Source organism: Poeciliopsis prolifica, unplaced genomic scaffold, assembly GCF_027474105.1.
Source record: "Poeciliopsis prolifica strain line A6 unplaced genomic scaffold, Auburn_PproV2 SCAFFOLD022, whole genome shotgun sequence".
Classification (NCBI taxonomy): Eukaryota; Metazoa; Chordata; class Actinopteri; order Cyprinodontiformes; family Poeciliidae; genus Poeciliopsis; species Poeciliopsis prolifica.
In genome coordinates, this window is record NW_026562397.1 from 5,589,639 (window position 1) to 5,608,815 (window position 19,177).

A 19,177-nucleotide genomic window follows, 5' to 3' on the forward strand; every position below is an offset into this window, starting at 1 on the left:
AAATGTTTTTACCATTTTAAGACAAAATATTCTTAAACTAATTTATATGAATATTTTTCTCATATTCCTTCATTTGCAGAGCTGTTTCTGGTCAGAACTGAGTGTGTGTCTGGCAAGATGTCCTGATCCATTGGTTTAAACTAATGGATTTAAAAAATGGAAACATGTTTACACTTTTTAAATGGAGTATTTCTGTATGCATTGTATTTGATTCTGTATCAGATATATATTTCTATTCTCATACAGTTTTGTACCTGATGCATATTTGGTCTACAGTCCTGCTGGTTTGCCCTGAACAATCGTTAGGATCCAATCGTTTGCTTTCTAAAGCTTTGCCAGCTGCCGACTAGTTGCCTATGCTGGTCGCCCTGTGACTTGTATTTGCTTCTGTAGAGGAAACCCTGTAAAGAAAAACAGTTGGCAGACAGTATTCATAAGTGTCATACATTAGATCCATCAAATCTGACGACAAGCATAAATGTGCAGCATCAGACGGAGCTGAAGTCGGCTTCGGATTCAGCAGGCGGCAAAAGGGTAATTCCACCTTTCCTTGCTGATTTGGTTTCCAGTGTGCCAATATTAAAATGGCCATATTGTCTAATTTTTGAAAATATATTTTTTTGTAATTCTGTTTGACGTCATTAGAAAGCCCAGAGTCAAAATGCCCCCAGGAACAAAACGCTTGTTCCTGGTTTCATCAGGGCTGGTCACATGGACTCATGCGCCGCTCTGCTGTCAAGTCTGAGCCACACGTTTATTTTGTATTTCAAATGAAAACCAAGCGTCATTTCCTGCTTTCTGCTTTACTTATTTACATGGAAACGTTCTGACTTCTGCTTTGATGACACGGGTGAGTCAACTCGGATGACTCTGCGCGCTGTTTGCCCAAAGTAAATAACAGGAAAAGCATGTCAACCTGTCAAAATGTCTGAGGCGACAGGGGGAGGTGGGCTTGCCACATGTTTCCTCCAGAAGAAATAGTCGGCGCAGCAGGGGGACGCAGAGTCACTCCGAGGAGAGCCAGACGTTTCTTCACGGGGGGGAGAAACAGATATTTAAGCCGAAGCCGTTCCATTAGTTTTTTTGACAGTTTTTACTTGCAGGCATAAATCAGGTTGTTCTAAGTGATGTTGTTTTGGGTGAAATTATCTAAGTGGGGAATGATTGGGGACGCGCAGCCTGTAAGGGAACGGGTTTTCCCTTTTGAGACGCGTCCAAAGGAACGTCAGGACATTTAGATGGGAGTAAAATGTCGCCAAACATGTCGGCGACAGTCTCCGTCCAAAGTGAAGTGCACTCCTCCAGGCCCAATTCTTTCTCCTGCCTGTCGGAATAATTTCTTCTTTTTTTTTCGGGGTCAGATTTTGCTACCTGAGGAAGTTGTGTGACTTCCTGTGTGAAATGGAGCACATTTGATGTCTGAGCCTCGCCGGCGAAGGCGCCGGAGCTTATCGGGTCTGAGCAGGTCTCTTAGAAGCTGCTGTGCTCACCAGATCAATTTAAGGGACCGACCAGCCCTGAGGCTGGAAATGGGAGAGAGCAAATTCCCCCTTAAAAAAAAAAAGAGGGGAAAAGAAAATCATATAGGTTAGGGTCTATAGGTTGTAACATATGCAATTTCATGCTCGAATCCCTTTTGCTGCTTGTGTCAGAGATATGAGAGAGCGAGAACAGAACGGGTTTTGTTCTTTTTAATTTCTTTTAGTAATATCAAAAACAAAGCACGCAGAGAGAGCATAAGGGTTTTTCAGCACTGTTATTGAGTATGAATTTAAAATGTCCTCCAGTTCCAGTGACAAACGTCCATTAGAGTTGAAAGTTCACTCACCTTTCAGAACGTGTTCTTGCATCATTATTTCTTAAAAATGGTCTCGAAACAACATATCGTTCATCACAATAACTTCTGGAACGATTTATCATCCAGCGAAGTCAGTTATCGTGACAGGGTTAGTGTCAGTTCACAAAGCACACAGCAAAAGTCCAACAGCCAGTGTATCCATTGTTGACGCCTTTACTGTTTCAGAATTTCTTTTTTTTTTTAGTTTAATGTCTTCATTTAGAACGCGTCGTGTCTTTATTTTACTGAGTGCAGGAGAAAAGCCATGAGTGCTGCAGTTTTCTGTGCACTGAGCAAATGTGTGCAGGAAATGGACACTGCTGAGGAAAACTGAATTCTGCAACAAGACATTCAGAGAAATCTGCTCATTTTCAAAGTGCACAAAGCAAAGCTTAAACTTCTGAATACAAACAAAAAGAGAATGTTTTAGTGGAAAAAAACCTGCTCTGCCTATATTCAAATATGCGTCCCTGTCATGGCCAAATCTAAAGCAAAGCATAAAATATGCCAAAGTTAAAAATAAAACTGTTTCTGCTGGCTCATATACATGATTGAAATGTGTGCTGATATATTAAGAAGTAAAAAATAAAAATAAAAAAACCCAGCAGCATTCTCATTATGGTTTCTCACAGGAAACAATTTGTAAATAAGCCAAAACTGATGGTTGTCCCAAGACAGGCCTGAAAGATAATTAATATCCTCAACTGAACAACAGAAGATAACTGAGTTGGAAATTAATCCTGCGGCGCGCTGCGACGCTGACATTTAAAAAAATTGGTTCAGTTAAAATATTCGTCGCCAGGGGAATGAACTCCGTCTCCAGCAGCATAAATCCAGACACCAGCGCCGGCTGCAAGTGAACAAATATTGAGGCGCAGGAACATTTCAGAGTCGGAATCAACTTTTCTCATTATATGAGGCAAACCGAAGAAAATTCATCTGATGAAAATCTATTTTTATTCAGTCTGAATGCATCTAGTTTGAACTGCTATTTGACACAATATGATTTGCATATTAATATTGTGTATTCGGAGGGAAATAGTAAGGAGGGGGGGTGAAAAAAGAAACGTCACAACGGTTCTGCAAGTAGCAGTTTTCTGAATTTGTTCATACGCAGAGTGATCTCTTAACTTGTTCTGTGGTTTAAACAGCCATGCAGGGTGTCATTATTTCTGCACAGCTTTTATTTTCAGGTTTGTAGTTTGCAGTGGAGAAAAGGTGAGCATGAAACCTTTCTCAGCCCCAGTTCAATAAACAACGGTTGTGGGCGAGAGGGCAGAGCGTGACACTCTTGAATGATACGCGGCTCTCACATCCTGTTTTTAAGGAAGGAGCAGCACTTTAATGTTTAAAAAAAGGCTTAAAAACTTACTTTGTTGACTTTGATCCATTCTAAACTAACAGCCCAGGCCATCAGCCTTAGAGGTGACAAGAAGGTAATTATTCTGGCTGAGTTCAATCCTCAGTCATTCCAAAGAGTCGGTCATTGCAGCCTCCAACGGCCCGCTGAGATTATAGCCAACATGCTTAACAATTTATTCTGCTTGGCATTGTTTCTATTTTCAGCCTCGCCAATATTAAGGGGATATTTCCAATGGAAATGGACTCGGCAGCACTGGAAGAACCAATGAAAATGTGATCCGCAGACTAAGTTGATGTTGCAGCTGCAGTGAACACCTGGGGGGATAGGAAGAGGCCGACATGGAGGGGATTAAGCAAACGGCAAAGCTAGTTTCAGGAGGATTTGCTGTAATGGAGATAATAGAAAAATGAGGGAAAGCAAAGAAAATAGTTTCTACTCAGTTAAATTGGTCTCTCTGAATGGTTTTGTTTGCATGTCTGTATGGATCGTCCTTTTTCATTTCAAGTCGGTTTAAAGTCACCTTCCGCAAAACAACGAAACATAAAATGATGTTAATTCATGGCTAGTTGTGGCTCTGGCTGTATGATACAGCATTCATAGCACCACAAACACAAATATTATTCTTGAAATCCATTCCCATTCGAAACAGTCTTCTTCATCTTTACTTTAAATCGTATTTTTTTAATTTGCTGACATTTGCAAATCTTTGCTCCTCTTGTGGAAAGAACTTGGAGAAAACGGCAAAAATAAAGTTTCAGATATTGTCAGCTTTGTTTTTCCATTTACTATCAATGACTGAAATTTATTGCGACAACAATGAATCACAATTCTTATAAGAGATCACAATAAATGATCAACAATATAACTGCCCTATAAAAAAAAGACACCAAAACAAAACATGGTTTTCTCCTTTTTAACTCCAAATGGCTAATCGCTGCAACAAGATTAAAACAATAAAATTAAGTCGTCGTGCCAATTCATTTCTAACTGGAGGCCAGCCAAGACAATCATGAGATGTTGCTGAAGAGTGAAATTACTGCCTTTTCAGGCTGGCTCGGCTTCGGCCTCTCTTAGAAGTGAGAAGTTCATTAATCGGTAAGAGGCTCTGGCTAAACCCCGCAGCCTCTGCTCCGCGCTGAGAGGAGCAGGTTCAGGTGTTCTCCTGATAAAGATGGTTCCTGGAGCCGCCCTGCAGAGGTTAAACCGCCTGACCAGCTGAGGCCCCGCGGTCAACCAAGGTCTTGTTTGAGGGATTACATCCTCCACCTGGCCTGGAAACGGCTCTCCATCCCCCGGGAAGCAGCTGGTGGACGTCACCAAAGGAATCCGAGGAATGTTTGTGTAAAAGACTCTCACCAACTACGGTTTCAACGTGATACGATGCCGCGTTCATTGAGCTGTTCAACAATTGATACGAGCCAATTGCTTTTTTCACTGAGTTGTTCAATGGTCGCAAGTCTAAATCAGTCCATGTCAACAGAAAAGCAACACAGTTTAAGTAGTCGATACACGGATAAAACAAATCTATTCTATTCAAAAACAGCAATTAAGTGGAATAAATTTATTTCACAACAAAGCAACTTCTGGAGACTCAAAGTAAAATGAAATATAAAAAAAGCAGTGTTCACCAGTGCGTCAATGTAAGTTTGCTTTTTAAATTTTAAAAAGCTGACGTCAAATGCTTCTTTTCCCATCTGTTCTCACACTAAGCTAAAAGTAATGTTTGACTCATATTGCATTTTAAAACAATGAAATGTTATTTTATGACAAAGCCAAATTTGTTTTTAACCAGCGTTGTTTTCAATTAATCATCAGAATAATCCATGGATTATTACTTGGTGACCACAAACGCAGTAATGGTGATAAACTACAGAAATTTTGATCACAAAAAGTTGTCACATTAGCACAGCTGTCTTAGAAATAAAAAAATAGAGCCTAACGTATAAATATGCTTTATTTCTACGAGTGCATGAAAGCAAAACCAAACAGCAGAAAACAGCTGAAGTCTTTACGAACTTTGCAATTTCATCAATCTTTTTCCAAATGCAAACTTCAAAGAGTCCATCAAATAGGATTAACAGAAACCTATTTTACTGACTCCAGTTAAGTTGGTGGAATTGAATCCTCCGTTTGTGGGACTAAAACGAAGTCGGTGACATTCATTCAGAGGTGCGGCAAATTCCAATCCGCCTCGTTAGAACGACCCGTTAAGATGTGACACACTGAACCACAAACCCGGCGCTGCCCGGGTCGCCTAAGCGCCTTTACGTTCTCCGTGCAACGCCTTTCGAACCGGGTGAGGTACGGGGACTTGCAGCATAGCGCAGTTTTAATCTAAGATTGAATGCCAGCGGCGTTCGTGTCCCGACTTCCCAGTTCACTGCAGGATTGACCTGAGGCACCTTCTTTAGCCTCACACGACAGCGCCTGAAGCCTGCAAGGGTTACACCTCAGCCAGATGACAGCATTAATCTGGCTATAATAACCCTCCCCTCCATCTGGCGAGACATCCAACCATCAGGAGAAAGGAGCAGGGCCGTCTGACTCCTCAATGAATACTAATCTCTCCCCGCCACGCGGACGACAATCGCCCTGCTTCCTGGATGCATCATTTCCATCTTTGCTCCTCCAGTTTTCCAAAGCTGTCATTCAACTTGTTTTTTAAGAAAATCACAAATCCAGAAAGCCCATCCGGCAAAACTGGGAGAGGGGGGCAATACAACAGAACTGTAATCTTCAAGCGTCTTAGTGGGAAAACTCATCTGCTGCCACCGAGCCACCAATTTCCTACCTGCACCACAAAGTCGCAAGAATAAAACTGTTTTATTCCCCCTTACCATGGGGGAGCAGTTTTGTATTTTTTTTATTTTTGCCTTTTCACTACAGAAAACTAATCTTGCTCTTTGGATAAAAGCAAACATTTCAAAACGCTGATGAAACAACCGTAGGCATCCGTCGAGAGAGAGAAGATCTAATTACAGTTCTCTCCGTTTGAAGAATTGCGATGCGTTGCAGAAACTACGCAAAAGTCAATTTCGGTTATTCAGCTCCGACTTCCTTGAGCCACGAACGCCGGCATTCGTGGCCTTCTTTTGTCTGAAACCACGAACAGTAAAAGCCCGGAGACACATCAGTTGTTTCAGTGGATAATAATTAGTGTGTGTGTGTGTGTGTGTGTTTGTGTTTGTACACCTGGTTCAGAAACTGCTTTCCATCCGGAGGAAAAAGGTCCTATTTAAAAAGATAGAATGCACCTCATTAGAGTCCACCTGTTCCAAACAGCGGTGACCCTCACCCACGGCCGGCGTGTTAATGACACACTCCTCTGAGGCGAGTCATTTATTGGCTGCAATCAGCAGGACACCGTCAGCCGCTGTGCGTATACAGCTTACCGCGTTGGGAATGTTTTATTTTCCCACCGGAGCAGGGCATTCTGCGACGGCACCGCGCCCAAAGGAAGGTGGAGGAGTGAAGATGTAATTGTTAAAATATGTCCTGAATGTGTAACGTCCCCCGACGGGAGGAACCAGACTGCAAAGCAGCGGCCGCATCATTAGTGGACTCAGACACCGAGGTGATGGTAAAGCGCCACCTGTTAGGCTTCCCCACATGCTCATCAGTCTGTGCTCCTTTATGACTCACTGCACTGAAAATCGACATTTTTTTTTCTTCTATGTTCCTTTGCAGCTCCAAGTTTCAACAAACTCGGACCCAAAGAGTGCTTGATATCAATACGTGGCAGTGAGGCGTGGGAGTTAATGAGGTGAGATTCACTCACTGAGTAAAAGTAAAGTGTGGATATTGCTGGCCAAGCAAAGGGTCTCCTAATGAAGCACGCAGAAAAGATCTCTCTCTCTTTTTTTTTTTACCACTGATGTGTTGATGCCTTAATGATCTTTCAACATATATAAGGAGGAGATCAGCAATTAGGCAACAAACAGGAAACATGTTTACACATTTTGTTCAAATGGAAAAAGTAAATACTGTCTTTTATTTCCATGTCATTAAACAAATGTGTTTTAAATGTTGTGTATAATATTCTTGGTAAGGACAGGTTTTCGATCAAAGCTGAATGAATGACAGGCTGTTGACTGGTGGCCATTTTCTTAAAAACTCGGATTTTCTCTCGTACAACGAGGGACGACCGTCTCTCCCCAAGATAAATGGCAGTTCTGCTAATAACATACTGAAGTTTTAAAAAAGAAAATCATTGCATTTTAACATTTTGTATCAGCAAAACATTGTCTGAATAAACAGAAAATTGCGGTTTACTCACTTAGACTTTTATAAATATGTAACAAAACCAGAACCTGTTCAGTTTCTGAATAAAACAAGAAAAGATGAAAAGAATTAACTGTGAAAAACTCTATAAACAGCTGCAGAGGTGCAGCCTGCGGTTGAACCTGATCGTTAAAACTTTTCTTCATGATTATTAAATTGTTCTTATTGCCATCACGTCTTTTTGCATTATGTTACAATTTGTCTCTGTCGTCTCCTCTGCTCTTCTGTCAACATATCATGACTATTTGCACCAAACCAATGACTTTTGAACGATAAATTGAATATTGATCGTTTATATTTCTAAACAGAACCGCATACAGACTTTTATTGGAGCTTAAATACTGTTTGTTTACCTATTTTGAGTTGAATAAAAATCAGATAAAGAATTGAGATTAAGGGACACAATGCATAAAACCTTTTAACACATTGATACAGCAGTGAAGACTGGAATGTACTTTTAATGGGGTTTCAATGAATAAGTGGAAATAACCTTGTTATTTTGGGGAGTAAAACGAATCTGCAGCAGCTGTTTTGTCTCGCTTATGAGTTAAGAAAATTTAAAGTGAGAATTTACAGATCTGTCCTCAAAAATGAGCAGAAAGCAGCATTTACAAGAGAGAGAAAAACCTGCTCTAATTCCAACTCCAAAAACATCCATCCCTACTTCTCGTAAAATGATTTTAACATATTGATTGTCACTTATTACTTTATCTACATAATTTATTTACATTCTCATTTCAGTCCATAAAAATGAAGAGGACAGCTACTTTAACCTCCAGGTCTGCTTTTGCAGCCAGAAATATTTCCTTTAGCAATGTTTTTATGGTTTTATAATATAGACAGTTCTGAGGGGCGAACATCGAACTAAAGTCCTGCATTTATTTATTTATACTTTATTTATTGTCTGTCCTCTTTTTGGTTCTTTGTTACATTCTTTCCCACATTCTTTTATTCGAGTTTAGAATAAATTCTTCTTCCTGTATCAAAAAGCTAAATGTGCCAAAAATGTCCTGAAGCGTCATTTATATTTAAAGTCAGAAGTGTTTTCACTTGGCCCACAACGGTATGGAAAGTGAGCTGAAGGAAAGCTGCAATATATCATTTAGTGTTTATGTACCCAAGTCGAAATACAGAAGCAGCTAATTAAAAAATAAGCCTTTCTGTTTACGTATTAAATGGGTGATCAGTGAGCATCAACTATGATATGTAGGATTCCTGCACAATGCTGGACCATTGGGCTACAATGCAAGTAAAGCAGGATAACTTTGTCATAAAAGTAAATATTGCTGCGAGACTCTCAGATATTATGACTTGGAACAAATTTGTATATTTTTTTGAACAGCACGAGTCGAACAGGAACACTTTATGCTGTTCATCACCAAGCAGTGGAAACTCGTTTTTTGCGGAAGTGCGTCACTTTGCTGAAACATTTTTAGATGCTGCCTTGGACGTTTCTCGTTGGCCGTCTTTGGTTGCCAGAGCTGAACCACCACTTTGAGCTTGCACTGACTTTTGACTTTTGACTTACAGCAAAATTATGTTTTGTTTTGGCTCCAGGACGTAACGAGTCTTGAAGTGTCGAATTTACAGGCTAAATTTAAAAATCTCCACAAATTAGCGTTTACAAATCTACATAAATGTGCACAAACATCACAAATGTGCTCACATACAGCATGAGCCTAACATATATATGTAGAAAACACACACATTGTGGCAAAATGCGCAGATGTAAGGGCGTCTTCACCACTAGAGGTGGTTTTCTCTGGAATCTTTCCCTTGTGTCTCAATACACAGAAAATCCTTGCTGTTCCGAAACTGCAACCTTTTGATCCATCTCTGTCTTTCATAATTCAAACATTATTAACCTAAATTATTTTTCAAACCCCTGCCTTTGTGTTTTCAGCTGACTGGCAGTGTGCAGCAACAGAAGTGAGATGGGAGTCACATTCCCTTGGATTTTTGGAAAGAGACTTCAAATTGCGTCCAGTTCACAGCTGAAAGGTTTTCTGGGTATTCTTGGATTCTGTAAAGCAGCCGATGCATGTCGGGAAGCTGCCAATGACTGCCTTCATATTTGGGCTGCGTGACCTCAGGGAAACACTTAAAATTCATCTATTGCTGAATGTTGTGCGAATATTGATTTTATTTAACCCACATTTCCCAGACTCTTTTATTTCTTTTCCTTCGCCACATTGTCCACATCGCTCTTTGTGAGTGACAGCAGCACAGTCCCTGAGGTTATGCATCAACTGCAGGAAGACGGTGAAAGTCTATTGGAAAGGCCGAACATATCGCTGGTATGCAGTCACGCTACATGACTTTGCGACAGGTTGCGCTGATGTTACAGTTATTGTAGCATCACCTAACCCAACACAATAGAATATGTTGGCGACTTTTACTTTTGTCCTATTTCTTAATAAACATCCAATCATTTTTAATAGCTTCCAGCTTTGGCGTTCGCGTCTTCCGACCTGAAGCTAAAAGTGAGCAGTTTTACAGCCGTCTACCAAAGGATCTGTCAGCGCCAACGTATTTCCACACCCATCAGCAATCACCTGTCTCGAGTCACGTCAGCTCGGCGAGCCTGGACACAAAGATCCAATCAACACCTGTCAGCTTCCTCCGCCGCAGCTGTCCTCACTGATAACTCCATGTTCTGATCCACGCACGTCAGGATGAATTCAAACAAGCAACAGCTGCTGGAGCATTTGTCTGTTCTCCACTGTCATCTTCGCTGTGAGCGTAAGCCAATTAATTTGCTCCTGTTATACGTGACAGAACTCTTTGCTCTTTCTGCGCTGCTCCACGGGGGGTCTTCCCCGAGTTCACGACTCACAGAGAAGACGGCGGTCAATTAGGCCCCGTCATCAGAACACACACACACACACACACACCGAGGTATGTGTTGGCATCACATATGCAAACATGCCTGAAACCAGTGGTGACTTAACAGTTTGCAACAGAAATGCAGAAATTCAGCTGAACGACGGGATTCGGAAGAGGTGCAGCATCAGGGGAAGAGTGATAATAAGATGCTTCCTGCTCATTTCCCCGCAGGAGTGGAGAAAGCCAAAGCACTTTGTCAGGTAAACAGAACTGAAATGATGAATTTATCAGAAAAGTGAGTGCTCCCCCCCAAAATCAGAGTAAATCAGTTCATTTCTTGAAACAAACATGGAGCTAAAATACCAGATCATCATATCTCCCAGGCCATTGAATGTATTTATTCTTTTTTTATTCCAGACATGTTTAAAAAAAATGCTGGGAAATGTGGTAGTTGAAACCAACGTTGTTCCATTTTTATGAATAAAAGAATTGACAAATTTGTTGAAATGTATATTTCCATAAGCCAAGAATAATTGTCTTAGTTTTGATGCAGGTAATGTAGAAAAAAACATTTTGACCAACTTATTACAGCTTTTCCGATGTATCTCTAAAAGTGTGTGTATAGAAATTAAGTATTTGTTCTTGTTTTAACACATTTTCCACTAGCAGAAAATGTATTTTCTGAAATACAATCAATTTTTTTCCTGCCATTTTCAAAATTTTAGTAAAACAAACAAAAAACATAATGTTTTCTAAAAAATAATAATAATAAAAAAGAGAAAAGCTCTGTCAGAGAATGATCCCACTAGAAAGAAAAAAAAAGCCTGACCTCGCATTAAACGTTATCTGGTGATCAATCGTTCACGCTCCCTTGACGGACGGTAATGGTGCACTGTGTTATTGTGCTATTCCCCAATTAAACATAAGTACCTTAAAGAGTCCCGTGGGGTTATGACCTATTTTACAACCCCGCACGCCGCTGAGGCAGAGTGGTGTTGCTGGTACGAGTTGGCAGAAGAAAATCTTTTCACCATAAACAGACACTTTCTCTCATTTATGAGCTATTGTATTTAAAATTCTTATTTATGGGGACTTTGAAATAAGAGGTGGCACTCAAGTTGTCATACTCTATATACTATAAGTGAACAAATATGAATCTAATGTTTCATATCATATCAAAGAATAATGCTTACTATGTTTATCACAAATGACTAGAAGCAAAATATCACAGCAAAAAAATATCACACTACTAAAAGCTTGAAGGTTGCACCTGTTCTTTTGCTGTACAAATAGGTGGATTATGAAATGCGCATATTATTCTTTCAATTTCAGTCTTTGTTTCAATAGACTTTCAGCTTATGATGCGTTTGAAAATTAGGAGGCAGCTGCCTAAATCCAACTCTCACTATATCCCCTGCATCTGAAACGGTTGTCCGATTCTCCACTTATCTGAAAATCCTAATCTGAACCGCAAGTATGCCTGATCCTATTAAATTGGAAGAGAGAGAGGTTTTGTTTTTGTTTTTTTTCTTCTTCTTTTGTTTGTGTTTTTAATAAAGTTAGGATAATGGATTTGGTTTGTCATTTGGACAAATCAGTTTCCAGCGTATCTTTTTCCTTTATCATCATAATGTTCGTAAAGTTCATGAGATGATTAGTGAATGCACCCTGCTTGAGCAGTAAGAGGTTGTGCTGACAACAGCACTCCAAATCTGAAAGTTGTGCCAAAACAAGCTAGCTTTTTTAGCATCAGTTAATTTTATTTTTTTTTATCAAGTGAGAAGTCGACACGATTGTGTTTAACTACAGAGCTCTGTAACACAACAGCTTGACTCAGCCTTTCATGACAGACAGACCCGTTCCAAAGATTCAAAATTTATGTGTTTATGTTATAGTTTCCTTGCATAACATTTCTTGTTTGCTGCCAACAAGAATACGAAGAAGACTGCCCCAGGACAGTTGTGGTTACAATCCAGTAACTCGTCATTATCATCCTCGGTGGGTGAATGTGTGCATGAACAGGTGAATGACTGAATGCAGTGTGAAGAAACACTTTGGTGTCCCTTGGACGTGATAAAGCGTTATACAAGTTCTGGCCTTGTTTTATGCCATTTGCTTCATCCTGAGGCTCTGGACTCTTGGCTGTTGAGAAACAATCGCCTCCTTGAACTGTGGACCTGTCAAAGTTTCAAATTTCACCCAATTGTTGACGTTTGCCGTGGCGTTTGCAATGCACAAGCTGGACGCTGTGAAGCCTACCCAAAACTGTCCGCGCTGTAAACAACCAGACAGCACCGCCAAGAGGCAAGCGCCAAGACGAACAAAATGGCCCAAAATGACCTGCACAGCTTTGTTTTACTTCCCCTTCTGCCATTGCTAAAACTGCAGACGCACTAAGATTCCAAAACATTGGAAGATGTCAGAAAATTGACATCTTCTCCCTTTGTTTGCTGATTTTGCTACCAGAGGAATCCCTTTCAACGGAGCGATATGCCTTTGCAATTCCTTTGCAATTCAACTGGAATTGCAAAGGCAATGGCCAGGCTATTTAAGTACAGCCCATCAACCTTTCTTACCATTTTCATAATCTTCTCCACAGTCTTCATCTCTTTTTGGAGATATTTACAGTCTGCTACGTTCTTGCTGCCGTGTCACCCGGTGATCCAATTAGAACGGATGGATGGAAGAATGGATCCGTAACTTATTGAAACTTTGGTAGAAACATAAAAGCTGATAAACTGATGACTCGTTCCTGTCTCACTGCTCCATGAAAAGCACTTGTAGGTGATGCATTTTAACTCATCTAGAATTTATGGCCACAAACTGAAGGAGTTAACAGAGATAAAGCCTTAAAACCCAACCCAATCATAGCAATCTCTCTCTCTCTCTCTCTCTCTCTCTCTCTCTCTCTCTCTCATGCCTTCATTAGAGAGGCAGGCCACTGAAATCTTGCCAATAAGGAAGATTTAGAAAGCACACAAACACTGTCTTCTGAACTCTGTCTGAGCTTTCACATTGCAATCTCATCACGGCAGCGGAGAGGAAGGACTATCTCCTCCTAGAATTGGTGTGTGGTTGGTATAAAAAGCAATTTAAGGGAGAAGGGATTTCATGATAGAAATCAGTTACGCCTTGTAAACTCCAAAATTGACATCATTGTGTTCAGTAAAGCGTAGGAGACTTTCAGATGCATGCAAGTTCAAGCCCAGGAAGCTACACAGTAATGTCCATGAATATTTTCTCCCCAAATATTGGAAACGCTCCGCATATTGAATGTATTAGTTTTTTTAATCTATGCAAAAAAACATAAATAAATAATAATCCCCACAAAGCAATATAAAAAGAAACGTACACCGTCTAGTCTCTGCTAACAACTCAAACTGTTTAACCATAAATATCCTTGCACACGTCAGTGTCAACCAGCCCAGAAACTGGTTATTTCCACGGGCGCAAAGAAATTTAGGGCTGAATTTCTGATTTCCGTCCTCTGGTAGCTTCTGAGGCCAGCCAAAGCCTTGCACTGATAGTTCATTTTCATGCAGCAGCCTATAGGGAACGCTGTTTGTTCAACGTCTGGACCATGACCGACTAATTTCTTGTTTAGCTAATCATAATCAGAATTACCCTAAGCTCTGTGAGTTTCTCTCTGGAAGAGGGTGGGCGGGGGGGACACAGCTGGCTCGCAAACATCCCCTTACACCACGGCCAAGTGGCTCATCACGAACCAGTGTTCGGTGAGCACAACCAGCCGAGGACAGGGCAAAACGTTTTCTTTTCACCTCGTCGACGACCTCAAGTCGATCTGAGCCGTCAGGTGAGCGGCTGTCTTTCGGCGTCGGCAAACGCTTCTGAATTGAACTGTTCTGCAGGAAATGGGAACATGAGCCGTCCTAATGAGCAACTCAGATTTATTTCACTTGGTAATTACGAAAGGTAAAGCCAACAAGTTGCCGGGTTTCATCGATACAGGCCAGGTTGCTTTTCCTCCGTTAGATTCCCTTTTCAGACAGGCGTATTTCTGACAAAACAACAACATCCAACGTCGAAATTAAGAAGGCCATTAGATCATCAGAAACTGTTACTCTCCAGTGAGCTGCAAGCTGAGTTTATTCGTTTCATTCCACTTAGCACAAATCAAAGCAAGTCAGATGTGATTCCACGCAACAGCAATTTCAACGCAGACGCCCGCTATTAATAAGGCCACAGCCTCCAACTATGGCTTTTCTAGCTCGAGGAAAATCTCAAACTGCTTAGAGTCAGTATCAATAGACCTAAAACCTTCCCACATTATTTTTCATACAGTGATGGGAATAATTTCCCATCACTAAGCTAAATAGTAGGGCAGGTTTGGAAATAACCTGAAAGTTCACTTTCCAGCAGGAAAAAAATTTGTTTTTACACGCTGAACTACTTTTTGCAAAAACAAATAATCAAGAAAGAAAGAAAAATCAACAATCATGTACCGCTTTGTGTTGTTGTCTGTCACATAAAATATCAATATAATACGTTGGAATTTGTCGTTTGTAAGGTGAAAAAAGATGTGAAAAAGATCTATGGGTATAAAAAAAAAATGCCACCATTTTCAGGGCGCTGTATGAAAGTGACCTGAAAAGGGTTTGACTGTTTTTTCCTTCGAGCGTGTTTCGGTGCTGCCCTTTGACTGGACCGTCACCGTGAACCAAGCAACTCCTGAACCAGTCAAGAAAACAGTTTGATTTCTGCTCTGAGAGGAAGCCGACATCTGTTAGCCGCACAGCTAACAGGAACAAGACTGTCCAAGACAGAGGAGCTTTTAAGAGCAGAGCTTAGTTGATTCTGAAAGCTTACATAAAAAAAAGAGAGAGAGGGGAGGAAACCTGTGGTTCTTATTGTCTGGTTATTCCCTCAGATAAGTTTTATTTTTTAAACTCATTGCTATTCATGCGCACAAGCCACAGTACTCATAAGCTAATGCTTTATGCAGGATTTATGACCAATATCATTAAGTAAGCCTCCATAATTTGACAGCTGGGACTTCCTATCCAGACGTTTTTAATGACTTCTTGCTCCTTAAGGTCCACACTGCAGATTTTACCTTCTTTTTCGCCCTCACAGGGGACTTTAACCCTCAAAAGAGAGCACAGAAGCTAACAATGTTGGACTTCTTTGAAATTCATTCGAGCATTGAACCGTGCAACAACATTATGCTCTCTTAAAATGAAGCACTCTGCTGCAAGCTTAAAAGGGAACCTCTGGTAAAACACACACAGAAACAAGCAGGCTGCGCCACAGTGGAATTCATAGCAATCAAAGTTACATAGACCTTATTTCATGAATTGTCAGTGAGCTCGTTTCCCTGCATTTGACTTTAGATATGTTCCTAGAGGGAGCAGGAGAAAGGAAACAAACGACTAATAAAAGTCAGCTGGGAATCACTGAATTGAGGGCTAAGGTTATTTGCCAGCTCACTCTGTAAAATCATTCAAAAGTCACTTTGGGTGCATCTGGAATCATTATAGAACATGAAAATGTCTGGGTTTTTTTTTTTGTCAATTTTTGTTACTCATTTCAAATTGTTTAAAAATGATAAAAAATCAAGTTTTTAAACGCACATAAATCTGGTGAGAGGTGTACTCTAAAATACCGCAGAAAAAACAACAACAAAAAAACATGCTTCAGATGAAGAAACGCTGCATGAATTTATGGAAACTTTGGCAAAATATTTTTGATTTGGACACCTGGAGTTTGTAATTCAATTTGGATTTTTTTTTTTTTTCGGCAGAGAAGGCAAGCTTTTGATAATTTTTAATCTCCGATGTCTTAAGAGTATATTGACCAAGTATGCAGCTGATGGCTCAAAATCCCTGAAGGAGTTTCTTATAATTGGTCAACAACATCCCACAAAAATGACCCTTTGACCCAAAATGGCTTACTCCCCTGTTGGGTTTAGGGCATACCTCAAAGATATGTTTGTTTGTTTGTTTTGGAGGGTTATAAACACCAAATTTCAGCTCAGTGCTGTTTACCAGTTGGTCTATCTGACGTATGGGGGCGCTGTAGAGCCATTTAGCCACGCCCATTTTTAATTTCAGTAAAAAAAAAAACAACAAATTAAAAAACTGGAATTTCAGGGCGATTTGGGTAAAAATTGGTCAGCTTTCGCATATGTTCAGGCCTTCAACAGGGCGCTTCTGGTTGGCGGAGAATTACAATAAAATTTCAGTTACAATAGATCTTTTGCTACTCTGGCCTAATTCAATTTCTATTGCTTTGATTTAGAGCATAGGAAAATATTGATTCATTCCTGAATCAATTTTGTTTAGTTATTAAAACTCAACAGTGGAATGGCTTTGAAGCTAAATATGGCTCTGCAAAAAAATTAATAAAATAAAATAAATAAATAATGCTAGTGCTTAGTAATCAGAAAGGGGAGGAAGGCAAAAGGAGAGCGGGTTCAGACTGCATGCTGAGCAGCTGCACTCTCATAACTATGTAAGGCGATACAAACTCCCCCCGATCGGATGGGAACATTTAGAAAGAAGCAGAGAAACGGAGAAACGCCGTGTGAATGCTGTGAGGTGAGCGGATTAACTTGATTTGGATACCAGAGGTGAGGCAGAAATCCTGACAGGATTTGACTGGAAGAATTGGCACAAGCATTAAAAATTGGGTAGGATTTCACTGAAAATCAGCTACGAAGTTATAATCTAAGCAGAAATGATACTCCAAACTGCAGCGTTGAACCTGGGCATAGAAGACTTTGCAGTTGATAAAGTTCAGAGTTTAAGACTTATTTATACATCACAGTGTCTGCATAACCACAAATTTCTCTACAATTTGTATAGAAGAGCAGCAGAGCGGGTTGAGGCGTCACCTTCCGATGGGGGAAGCAAAGGTTTACCACTTTATAAACGACAAAAACAGCAAACGATGTCGAAACGACCAATCAAACGCACCACCATTCAGTCGTATCCAAAGAGTTCTTCTCCCAAAGAAAAAATAAGCAACATTTTAAATTTTTACATCTACAGCTCAGACATCACAAGTCAGTTCATATGCTTAGTTGTTGAAATAGCACAAGGTATCCAGGAGGCGTAAAAAGTGCAAAACGATCACAAGAGTGTTAATGTTTCACACGAGTAAACAAATTTCAACCTCAGAAGCTTGATTAAACTTCAAGCTGCATCCGTCATGGCTCAAGGGTCATCAGGGTCAGGCTCCGAACCCCTTGCAGCTCGTATGCAACTCAGACGCTTTAGAATCCAAGTCAAAATCCCCCATAAGTCCGGATCGCCCGCTGCAGTGCACCCTACTGTCGGTTCCTGTGCCTCTCGTGACGTCATCACCATCAATACAAGCGAGGGAAAAATGTGCTTTTTCTCTCCCCTCTGGAGTTCTTTATAAAAGCGTAGTTTTCGTCTCCACGTTCAGCGTCGCTCAGCTGGGTTGCTGCCAACATGTCAGCTGAAATGACGCGTCACCGGACGGTGCCTTTAAATCCGCTGCATCTTCACTAACTTCAGTCTTTTTACAGTGAAACATTAAAAATTTGTTGAGAGAAGTTATAAATTTTTTTTTAAAGCTTTGTTTTTAATATGAAGCTTTTTCATGAAGATTTTTTTATTATTATTATTTAATTTTCTCACTTTAGCCATCTCGCCTTCAAAATAATAATAATAGTAATAATGATAATAATAATAATAATGCAGGATTCTGGGGAGCCAGAGGAGTTCATTGGCTTACCTGGGAAGATCCATATCAGCATCAGCATGGCTCGAAGTTTCCTCTTCATCTCCATGGTGCCACATCCACCAGCTGAAAGCTTGACTCCAGAAAGCCGCCGCGCTGCCGCTTATAGCTGCTGCCTTCAGGTGACAATCAACTGTCCGCTGAGCGAACCAGCAGGGCGACGTCTGCAAGTCAAGCTGCGGCTCCTCCTGCCATCCCGCCCGCGGACAGCGGCTGGCATGGCAGAAGGGCTCCGCAACAGGGCGGGCGGTGTTTCGGCTCGGCTCGTCCTTTCCCCCCGGCGCGCCGCTCCCTGCTCGGGTCGAAGCGGCTTCACTTCTGGGTCTTTGTGCCTGGAGTGAGCCCGGCTCCTTCTTGTCCCGACTCCCAACTGCAAGCTGGGGGAGCTTATTCTCCCCCACCGGAGCTGCTCAGTGTCGCCCCCTGGCAGCGGGAAATTTCATCTCCGCCTGTTGGTCGTAAAACTTAACTTTGCTCTTTTCTTTCTTACTTTTGTTTTGTTTTGTTTTGTTTTAGGTTTATGTTTTGTGGTGACTTCTCAAGGACAACTTGGGCTTTACACAACGTCTTAAACTTATGGAAATACTTTTTAGTTTGACACACAGGAGCAGGCTGAAGTTAGGTTTAGGGCCACTTTTTTCCTTCTGTATTTAATTAACTACGTCATGTTATTAGTTTGAGGACACAAAGCTGCTCCTTCTATTACAGGTTTGCAGTTCCTGCATGTTATGGCATCGATCCGACACCAAGTACACACAGGGCCAGTGTCGCCACTGCTGATACTTTTTTATTTAAGATCCATATACTGTCAAGCTGACCTTTAGCTACTTTTCATTTTTATTCTTTATTTTGTTCAAACCTAGAGCAGGATTTAGACAGTTTATACTTATATTAAAATAAAATTAAAATGCTTTAACAACATACTTACATGGGTTTTGTGCATTTTTTTTTCTAAATTGGTAAAAAGCTAAATATTGTTTTTAGAGCAAAACAAGCAAAAAAAATTATAATTTTAATTTTTTGGGAGGCAGAGTTGAGAAACTATAATCTGAAACTGAAGCATCAGTAGTATTATTATGCTGTAAATTCAATACTTACATTGATATTATTGATATTTTGGATCACCTCTGACAGACTGTCCT

At 40.6% G+C, this 19,177-nt stretch overlaps 1 protein-coding gene across 3 annotated transcripts in view; it reads right to left on the reverse strand.

The window, feature by feature from the left end:
- esamb (endothelial cell adhesion molecule b) overlaps nt 1-18,383 on the reverse strand; it is a 49,781-nt gene extending 31,398 nt beyond the window's left edge. For 2 of the 3 annotated variants that reach the window (XM_055045636.1, XM_055045634.1), the window contains exon 1: nt 18,030-18,383. In XM_055045636.1, coding sequence (XP_054901611.1) covers nt 18,030-18,084 — 55 coding nt within the window. In that variant the 5' untranslated portion in view covers nt 18,085-18,383. Of the gene's footprint in view, nt 1-17,441; nt 17,503-18,029 lie in introns of those variants that run through there. The other variant, XM_055045637.1, reaches the window with a different exon arrangement.
- Between the last annotated feature and the right edge of the window lie 794 nt (nt 18,384-19,177).